This window comes from Otolemur garnettii, unplaced genomic scaffold, assembly GCF_000181295.1.
Source record: "Otolemur garnettii isolate 467f Iridium unplaced genomic scaffold, OtoGar3 scaffold00038, whole genome shotgun sequence".
Classification (NCBI taxonomy): Eukaryota; Metazoa; Chordata; class Mammalia; order Primates; family Galagidae; genus Otolemur; species Otolemur garnettii.
This window is the reverse complement of record NW_003852433.1, coordinates 15677515-15688198: the sequence shown is the minus strand read 5'-3', so window position 1 is coordinate 15688198 and position 10684 is coordinate 15677515. Positions and strand designations below refer to the sequence as shown.

The 10684-nt window shown below is 38.5% G+C and overlaps 1 protein-coding gene across 3 annotated transcripts in view; it reads right to left on the bottom strand.

Moving 5' to 3' along the window:
* Positions 1-10684, bottom strand: part of NAA25 (N(alpha)-acetyltransferase 25, NatB auxiliary subunit) — an 85509-nt gene that overhangs the window by 17541 nt on the left and 57284 nt on the right. For all 3 annotated transcript variants that reach the window (XR_002773430.1, XM_003789967.3, XM_023513283.1), the window contains 5 exons: positions 9541-9721; positions 8765-8864; positions 3213-3364; positions 2327-2452; positions 1128-1371 (listed from right to left, as the gene is read on the bottom strand). Coding sequence is in view for 2 of the 3 variants with exons in the window: in XM_003789967.3 (XP_003790015.1) it covers positions 1128-1371; positions 2327-2452; positions 3213-3364; positions 8765-8864; positions 9541-9721 (803 nt within the window). In the remaining variant the exon portion in view is untranslated. The remainder of the gene's footprint in view (positions 1-1127; positions 1372-2326; positions 2453-3212; positions 3365-8764; positions 8865-9540; positions 9722-10684) is intronic.

Genomic DNA, 10684 nt, shown 5'->3' with positions numbered 1-10684 from the left:
AAAAAAAAAAAAAAAAGATAGCACTATTTTCCTTGATCTCCCTATCCAGTCTAGATATTTAAGAAGGCGTTGTGGCTCAGAGCCTGTGGCTCAAGCGGCTAAGGCGCCAGCCACATACACCTGAGCTGGTAGGTTCGAATCCAGCCCAGGCCTGCCAAACAACAATGACAGCTGCAACGAAAAAATAGCCAGGCGATAATAGTCCCAGCTACTTGGGAGGCAGAGGCAGGAGAATCACTTGAGCCCAGTAGTTGGAGACTGCTGTGAGCTATGATGCCAGGGCACTCTACCCAGGGTGACAGCTCGAGGCTGTCTCAAAAATATATATATATAAATAAAGGTCCCAGTTATTAAAAAAAAAAAAAGGCATTGCAATTCCTTCTGAGTTTAAAGTAGTCTTCTTTTCCCCACAGATGCAACAAACCAGTACAAAACACTATTCCTTACTACTTACGCACCCCAAACTCTTATTTTTAAAAAGTTGCCAGGCATAGTGGCTCATGCCTGTAATCACAGCACTCTGGTAGGGTTAGGTGGGTGGATTGCTGGAGCTCAGGAGTTTAAGACCGGCCTGAGCTAGAGTGAGACCCAGTCTCTTAAAAAAAAACAGCCAGGTGGCTCTGCGCCTGTGGCTCAAGTGGCTAAGGCGCCAGCCACATATACCTAAGGTGACGCGTTCGAATCCAGCCCGGCCCGCCAAAAAGAACAATGACGGCTGTGACCAAAAAATAGCTGGGCGTTGTGGCCAGCGCCTGTGGTCCCAGCTACTTGGGAGGCTGAGGCAGGAGACTGGCTTGAGCCCAGGAGTTGGAGGTTGCTGTGAGCTGTGATGCCATCGCACTCTACCTAGGGGGACAGCTTGAGGCTCTGTCTAAAAAATAAAAATAAACAAAACAAAACAAAACAAAACAAAAAAAACCAGCCAGGCACTTTGGTGGGTGCCTGTAGTCCCAGCTACTCAGGAGGCTGAGGCAAGAGGATTGCTTCAAGCCCGAGTTTGGGCTGCTGTGAATTATGACTCCATGGCATTCTACTGGGGGCAACAAAATAAAATTGTCTCAAAAAAAAAAAAGACAGTCATAAATACAATTATTGCAGTTGTAAGGGCAAATATTCATTAATAATACCTGAATTTCCTTCTCAATAAATCGCTTTCCTGTCTCCAAGGCCATCTCCAGCTGTTGAAGGAGCAAACGAAGAATATCAATCCGGGAAGATACACCATTCTCAGCAGTCTTTTCTGAGTTCTTTGGATCCACAGGGTGGTTGAGACTTGGAAGTCCACTGATCAGCCTCAATGTTAAGGATCGGATTCTTAACCACAAAGTCTCCTCCTCCAAGGAAAGTTTCTTATGTTCTTCAGAAATATCCCTTAAACAGAAACATGCCCAAACCATCTATTTTATTGAATCTGCTGCCTTCAAATCTTTCACAGATTGCTTTCAGCAGTGAAGATGCCTTTGAATCGCTCTAGCACTCATTTACTAGCTGAATGACTTAGATAAGTCAAAATCTTCTGAATCCCCATTTCCCCATCAATGAAATGTGAATGAAAAGTCATATTCTCCTTAAATGAAACTCTTTTCTCTAAATGATAAAAGTAAAACAAAATGTAAAAAACTGAAGTGACAGAAAAGTAAAAAATAAAAGTGCCCTAAAAACCAAATACCCACAATGTTAATAAGCTTGGTATAGATTATTTGACTTTTGCAATATAAATGTATAAAGCTGTGCAACTAAAAGCAGCTTTGACCAGGCTTATGCCTGTAATCCTTCTTTTCAGGAAGATCACCTGAGGCCAGAAGTTCAAGATCAGACTGAGCATGAATGAAACTCCATCTCTACAAAAAATAGAAAAATTAGCTAGTGGCATGTGCCTGTAATCCCAGCTACTTGGAAGGCTGAGGCAGGAGGATCACTTGAGCTGAGGGTTGCAATGAAGTATGATGATGCCACTGAACTCCACCCTATGTGACTGAGTGAGCCTCTACCTCCAAAAAAAAATTTTTTTTTTCTGTATTTTCTTCTAGAATTTCTAAGGAGTTTTAGCTTATACTCTTTAATCCTTCTGGAATTTTCACATATTCCCCTTAAATGAAACTGTTTTCTTTCTTTACTATGAAGTAAATCTAACTTTTTAGATTACCCAGCAGTTCTAACATAGGAGGTGAAATATGTATTTTTTCATTTGGGTTACCTATGTTTTCTGATCCCTAAACAAACATAACATTTTATATTTCTGTGACAAGTAGATATTTATCTTTTTAAAATTAAGACTCATCCTATTTCTTTAAAAATAAATTGCTAAGGGCTAAATTATAGTTACCGGTCTTTTGGATCCCAGCTGAAGAAAACATTTAAGTCTCTGTTGTCGCGCAAATTTTCCCATGGAATATCATCTTCTTCGGGCTGAAGATTCATTGACTTTATACTTTCTGCTAGGCTAGTTGATCTATGATATAGAAAATTTATTTATGTATTATTATTATTTTTTAGAGACAGAGTCTCACTTTGTTGCCCTCAGTAGAGTGCCATGGCGTCATAGCTCACAGCAACCTCCAGCTCTTGGGCTTAGGCAATTCTCTTGCCTCAGTCTCCCGAATAGCTGGGGCTACAGGTGCCCGCCACAATGCCTGGCTACTTTTTGTTGCAGTTTGGCCGGGGCCGGGTTCAAACCAGCCACCCTTGGTGTATGGGGATGGTGCCCTACTCACTTAGCCACAGGCGCTGCCCTATTTATGTATTATTTTAACAGCAAAACAGCCATACAAATGCATTAAGACTTATTTTTATTAGAAATAGAAGGAAGGAAGATTTACTATTAAGGGTTCATATAAAGTTAAAGAGAACCACCCACAGATCACACTGGCTTTGCTACACAGCAAGACGAAAGGCTTTTGGAAACGAAATTAAAATAAAGCAACCAACACTAATTCCTAAAAACCCTTGTTTGTAGAGGAGAGGAAACCTTCTAAGAATAATACATACCAAGAAGTGATGATCATAGCCTGTTGGCTTCTGTACTGGACCTAAGGTATTGCTGACAGTTTACTATCATTCCCATGACAAGCATCCAGGTTCTGGGAACTCCGACTTTCTCTACTTTTTGTCCATTCCTTACACGTGCTAATGACACCCATGAGCCCATCAGTATAGCTCTCAGTATGTAATCTAATTCCTTAGTTCTTTTTCAGTTCTTATACAATACTTACATATTTGCTTCAAGTAGAAGGTCTAAAAGCATCCGTTCGGTACGGACTTGTGCAAAATGAAGAGAATTATTCAGCCTGTTCCTAAAAGCGATAAATTCTGGGATCTTCTCAAACGCACCATATTTGTAAGCTTGAATAATATATTCTGAGGTCTGGGAAGGAAAGACATCACCTTGGTATAAATATTTCACAAGGCAGGCAACATAAGCAAACCTTGACAGCCAAAACAAAACACTCAAACTAAAATTAAGTTTTGAATCTATCTTTAGAGGTCTTGTCACAAAGTGGAATATCACCTTTTAAAACTGTTATTTTTCTTCCTTCTCATACCTGAGACAAATGTTTTCTTTACTAATTTGAATACCCAGCTGCTGCTACCATCACATAGACCTTCTCTTGGAAGTCACATCTTTCAATTCAATAGGACTAGAAGTTTTGTTTTGCCATACCAGTCAAAAATTTGGTTAGTGCCATTCTGGAAGGGGTATTACTCCATGTTTTTCTTCGTCTATTTCATACAAAGGTTCTAAAAACACCAGAATAACATAATCACCCTGCCCACCTCATATAAAAATTATTCTCTTTCAGAAAAAAACAGACTTCTCCTTGGTTTTATTTCTAAATACTATATCACAAACACAGGCCATACAAAGGATTATAACAGAATAAAAGACATCAAACAAAAGACCTATAAAAATTCATATCAAAATCCATTCTGAGGACAGCAAAACTTTAAGAACTAGGTTTCTTTTCCATCTAAACTCCATAGACCTCTGCTAGAAATTTCCATAAACAAGTAAGAGAAGAGAACAGTTACCACTTGTAGATTAATGCATATATATGGATGAAACATTACAGAACAGAGGTAAGATAAGGAATACTAAATAGAAATCCTGGCACAATAGAAGAAAATCCCAGTGAAGAACATTTCTTGGGTATGGGCCACACTGCTATCAGGATCAGAAGACAAGATACCCCTTTGGGTCAAGGAAAGTGTTAACCTCAAAGCTGATGTTGAAACAAAGATCCTTTCTAGAAAAGCCAGTCTTTGCATAGCCTCAGTCATCTCTACCCCCATCTCCATTATGTCTAAATAATTTGCCCAGTAGAAAAATAGGCCAATAGTCAACAACATACCCTCTGATACACAGCCTTGCAGGGTTCATTTCAGGCCGCGGGATTGCGCCACGGGCGCTAATTCAACTGCATTCGATGCGGCTTTTAAACCCCCATGGGACACCTCGGCGAGCTGTTTGCCTGCAGTATCTGGAGAAATTAAAGACGGACGGACACAAGAAAATTAAAAAGATTACTTGTGATCCTGCAGGTTTAAAGAAGGACTACCTGAAAAAGCCTGAGTGTACCTTCTAGCTTGATTAAAGGATAGTGATACATCCCATCAAGAAGAGGCCAGGGTACCCTAAACATATATGCTTACCGTATGGCCCCTTGGCTTAGAAAACACAGCAAGGTATCCTATCATCCCTTGCATTAGGAACTTACAGCTTGGAAAATATGGTTGCTTAGGAACGTATGATTCAGCAATTAACCAGGAAGAAAATACGACTTTGATAATTCAAATCAAATTTAAAATTACAACTCCAAAATATGCTGTGATTAAAGATAAGAGGACAGCCTTTCTGAGTATAGAGGCAGATTTAATTTCTGAGTGGCCCGTGAGACACCACTTTAGAAAAAAGGCAAAAACTTTAAAAAGAGAAAATTAAGGGGCAACAAAAAGAGAATATAGTCTTTAATAAACTAAGATAGTAAATACTGTTCTGTGGCTTGTCTTTTTTAGATAGTCCTCCTTTAATGCTGCAGTAAAGTGCCACTGCAGAGCTAAGTAAGAGCCTGGGAAGCAACCAATAGAACAAAGGCTATGAAAATGTTACTAGATGAAGAAACAACCCCTACTGGAACTGCAGGCAAAACTGGAAGCCAAAGGCACTTTAAAGACTTTTAAATATCAAAATATGTTGCCCATATCTATTTCTACTCATTATGTACCAATAAGGCTATATAGATCCCGCAGAGGTACCTGAAATGAACCCTGGTCACTGTATAAATTAGTATACACAGACATCATACCCTTGAATAATGATCTTCACAAATACCTAAAATAGAAGTTTTAAAAGGGAAGTTTTTATGACTTTTGAAAATATGAAAACCTAGTACTGATTTTCATATTGTAAAAAAAATCTATTCCAAAGATGATAACAATACCTTTTCAAGGAAGAAAATCCCTCTGTAGACCTTCTAGATACAACTGTCAATCACACACCACAAAGCCTTACTAAAGGCTCAGAACCTGTAGCTCAAGTGGCTAAGGCGTCAGTCGCATACACCAGAACTGGCAGGTTCGAACGCAGCCCAGGCCTGCCAAGCAACAATGACAACTACAACCAAAAAATAGCCAGGCGTTGTGGCAGGTGCCTATAGTCCCAGCTACTTGGGAGGCTGAGGCAAGAGAATTGCTTAAGCCAGGAGTTGGAGGTTGCTGTGAGCTGTGATGCCACAGCACTCTGTCTCAAAAAAAAAAAAAAAAAGCCTGTATACACTAAGGAGAAGAGCTAGTTGAGAAGTGAAGTACATCAGTCACTCAGGAAAAAAGGATCTGGGGATCCCCAAAACTACCAAGAATAAAAGATGCAGAGCAAGGCTGGGTGCAGTGGCTCATGCCTATAATTCTAGCACTCTGGGAGACTGAGATAGGTGGAACACTTGAGCTGACCAGTTCCAGACCAGCCTGAGCTAGAGTGAAACCCTGTCTCTATTTTTATTTTATTTTTTGTTTTATTGAGACAGAGTCTCACTGGTTGTCCTCGGTAGAGTGCTCTGGCATCACAGCTCACAGCAACCTCAAATTCTTGGGCTCAAGTGATTCTCTTGTCTTGGCCTCCCAAGTAGCTGGGACTACTGGTGCCTGCCACAACATCTGGTTATTTTTAGAGACAAGGTCTCACTCTGGCCCAGGCTGTTCTCAAACCTGTAAGCTCAGGTGATCCACCCACCCTGGTCTCCCAAGTGCTGGGATTACAGGTGTGAGCCACCATGCCCAGAAACCTTCTCAGTTAGTAGTAAGAAAAAAGTTTCAGAACCAGGTCAATAAAATGTTATAATTTGATCACATTCAATATGGCATAGATTTAGATGAACTAGTCAATTCTGCCACACACAACCATCAGAAAACATCAAACAATTATACAAAACCCACTGAGGAGAACAAACCCTTTCAAATTGCTCTTGGGGAATCTCCTCTCCCTACGTTACATAATTTGTGGTTCTATTTTTTTCAAAACAACTCTTCACATAACATTTGTGGGAAGTAAAAAAGTCTAACTTTTATTACTATAAAACAATGTGCTGGTGTGGTGGCTCATGCCTGTAATCCCAACAACTTAGGAGGCTGAGGCAGGAAGATTGCTTGAGACCGTAAGTCTGAGACTACAATGAGCTATGATTGCACCACTATACTCCAGGATAGGCAAAAGAGTGAAATACCATCTCTAAACAAACAAACAAGATAATATGCTCTTTTTTTTTTTTTTTTTTTTTGACACAGAGCCTCAAGCTGTTGCCCTGGGTAGAGTGCCGTGGCATCATAGCTTATAGCAACCTCCAACTCCTAGGTTTAAGCAATTCTCCTGCCTCCACCTCCCAAGTAGCTGGGACTAGAGGTGCCCGCCACAACACCAGCTATATTTGTGGTTGTTGTTTGGCGGGCCCAGGCTGGATTCAAACCTGTCAGCTTTGCGCCACAGGTGCTGAGTCGATAATATGCTTTTAATGACCAAATCTTCATGAATAATATAATTCTTCTAGAATGCTGGATGATTGAAATTAAAGAAAAACTAGCCACCAGACTTGAATTAATCTCTTACTTACTGCTACTACGTCAAAGTGGTTTGAAAAACATAGCTTTGAAAAGGAAAATCAAATGTTTCCTTAATCTCCTCCTTATGAGAGCCAAAATAATGAGACTTGAGGTAATAATGAGAGCCAAAATAGTAAAACTTGAGATAATTTTTAATTTTTTTTTTACTGAAACTTCTCGAAAGCAGAGGAGAGTAAGCACAGCTATTCAAACATACTGTGAAAACTCACAGATTTATTACTTAATTGCCCACTCCTAGATGTTAGAAACCTAGTATCCTAGAGATAGTCTGACCTCTAAGCCAGACCAGCACCTTCTGAACAACATACTTCATGAACAACATACTAATACCTACTCCCCTCTCTCCCTGATCAGAAACTATACCAATAATCTGAATAGAGCTATCAATTACTGGGGGGAAGGAGATGCAAGCCTAAATCAACTGATAGCACGCAGCTCACCACCAAACACGAGAAGCAGCCTTCTACCAGCTCAGAGCCATCCTTTGCTGCTATTCCAGCCCAGCAGGCCACTCCCTGAACACTGTCAAAACATAATTATCCTAAGATGAAAACAACAAACCTATATTCTATTCTGCAGAAATTTCTGCCTTGCCTTAACTATTTAATGTACCCCTAAAGAATTAGATGGAAGACAGATTAGCCATTAACTGCTTTAGTTATAAAAGGGATTTTTAAAAAATCGTCATGTTTGCCAATAACCCCAGATACGTGCTTCCCTTGCCAAGTTCCTTGGTTGCTGGCAGACCATAAGAATGAAAAGCTATGGGCAAATATCTGGCATGGCCAAATTATAGGAAATGAGTCTTATAAGTACACAAGAACCAAACAGGCATTGACCATCCTAAGGACATGCCCTCTTTTCTCCATATTCATTCTTGGGTAGTTTTGGGTGGTTGTTCAACTGAGTAGATATCATAGGGTTCTTCCACAAACACTTCTGTTTAACCAACAATTGGAGTCCAAGTCTGCTTGCAATGAAAAATATGGTGCAAATCCCATCCTTTCATTATGGCACAGAGATGTTCTATATTTTATTTGTTGGTACTTTTAGTATAGACCTAGATATCCTGGAACATTCTTTAATTTTCTAGAAAGCATGTGTATTACATTTTATTTGCTGCTACTTTAAAAAACTTTTTTTTTTTTTAATTTTTACTCTTTTTTATTTTATATTTTGGGCAAATAGACTTCAATAAATAAAAAACATATTATTAATCTAAATATCCCAGAATGTTCTTTAATTTTCTGGAAAATATAAGTGTACTCACTGTTGGCAAAGGGCACAGTAGACATAAACTTCAGATTAAATAAAGGTAACAGAGAACAGCTGTTATGACAGAATCTTACATGGCTATTTCTTATCCCCTTGGAAAAATCTTAGAGGTCAAAAGATACATCTGAGAAGCATGACACTTCCTAGTCTATTAATACCGTTTTAAATACAACTTTCCAAGGATTCTACTAACTACACACATTCTAACAAATAATTCTTCGCTTCTAACAGCCTTGCTCACTAGCAAGGCCTAAGGGCACTTGCTAGTAGTTCAGCCTGGGGCACCGCAACATGTACACTTGTGACATGAGATAATGAGCTCTCTGAACTGTGTGCAGTCAGCAGGCAAGACCACAATAAAAATAAATTTTTCACTTACATCTTTCTGGTTGGAGTGGAAAAACCTGAGTGCGAAGTTACAGGACTGGGATGCAGCAGCATACTGACCTAGAGATTCCGCATATCGAGTCAAAAGATAACTAAGTCAGAAGGAAAGAAAAAAAATGCATGTTACATTTACTCACCTCTAATATCAAATACACTTCAAATACACCTGGCAAAAAAATAGCTAGGCACAAAGAAAAAGGAAAATATCTCTCCACAGAAACGATCTAATTCATAGGATCAAATTAAAAAAAAAATAGCAAAGTTAATTCAGTTTTGTAGGAAACTAAAGTTCTATGACATGCCTTCTTACAGTTTGATTAATAGAATATAAAAATTGTAAGAGAACGTACAGTCTTCCTAAAACAGTACCACCAGCAACAGAACAAATGTCCTTAAATAACCACAAACAGTAGTTAAAATACAATTCAAAAGCATCTCTGTGGTCAACAAACAAAAGACATGTGTCAACATCAACTGAAAAGCAGAAGTAAAGACTTCAAAATCATGCTAAAAGTAAGGATTCAAAGTATTTCACATATATATAGCTATTTGCCTCTATGGAGAAAACTCATTTAGCATTTCCAAATTACCACAGAAAGCTGAGAGATATAAAATTCTTTCAGCTTTGTAAAAAGTCATAATGGGTGATTGATCTAAAAAACTTAATGCCAGGAATAATTCATTACTGAAATCTAGACATTAAGAGTCCCATGAATGAGCCACACTGGTAAAGCTGGCTGCTCATTATTCAGAGTATATACTACCAACCCAATGGTATCGTGCTGGATATGCTTAGCATCCAGGCTGGAGTAAAGATCCACTACTGGTTCAAATGCACCCAGCATACAGTAGATGCGAACAAGCAGCAATTTGAATTGAGCATTAGAAGGGCTGTGGGTCAATCCCTCTTCCAGCAAAGTCAGAGCCTGCCACACAGCGGTCTCGTCACCTACAACCAAAATAGAGGATTATCCACTAAGCTTGACAACAAATGTTTTTTCTTAAAAAACAAAACCTACTGACTTAATTGCCTCCCCTAACTATTTTAGAAATGAGTTCAGATCATAGAGAGCAAATTCTAGATACACAATTGTAAACAAAATAGAGATTTTCTCTAATTGATGGTCTCTCAACAGTTATGTCCATTATGAAACATGCCCTCTGCAAAAATAATGCAGATTTTTAGTCTTGTAGAGGGAAGTTATACAATTCCCTAGATTTTCCGAGAGGTGAACTTTTAAGGAAAATAAGTCTGCGAATCATCTCCCTGCAGGATTTTTCTCTCCAACACTCCATATAGATGTCTCTATAGCAGCAGTTCTCAACCTGTGGATGGTGACCCTTTCACAGGGGTTGTCTAAATACATCCTGCATATTAGATATTTACATTAGGATTCATAACAGTAGCAAAATTACAGTTATGAAGTAGCAACAAAAATAATTTTATGGTTGGGGGTCACCACAACATGAGGAACTGTATTAAACGGTCGCGGCATTAGGAAGGTTGAGAACCACTAATTTATAGACATCAGCTTTTCTTTCATATGTAGCTCTACTAACAGAGAGTCAAATAGGATTTTTTAAAATTGCTGATTAATAATTAAAGTAAAATTAAGACACACATGGAAACATTATACAACCATGATATTAATAAAGAGTTTTTAATTACAAGGGAAAATGTGAAATAGTGTATAGTGAACACACACAGAAAATTCACAGTATGACAATATAAACTCAAGTTAATAAAATATGCAAAGAAGAAAATACAAAAGAAATGTTAAGAGTGCCTCTGGGATCTAAAAGGTAAGATTTTAAATAAACTATTTTACATAACTTTTACAACCTCTTCTCATAGTAAGTAAAAACAGCTAAAATAAAACCTGCATTCAGTAAGATTTTTTTTTTTTTTTTT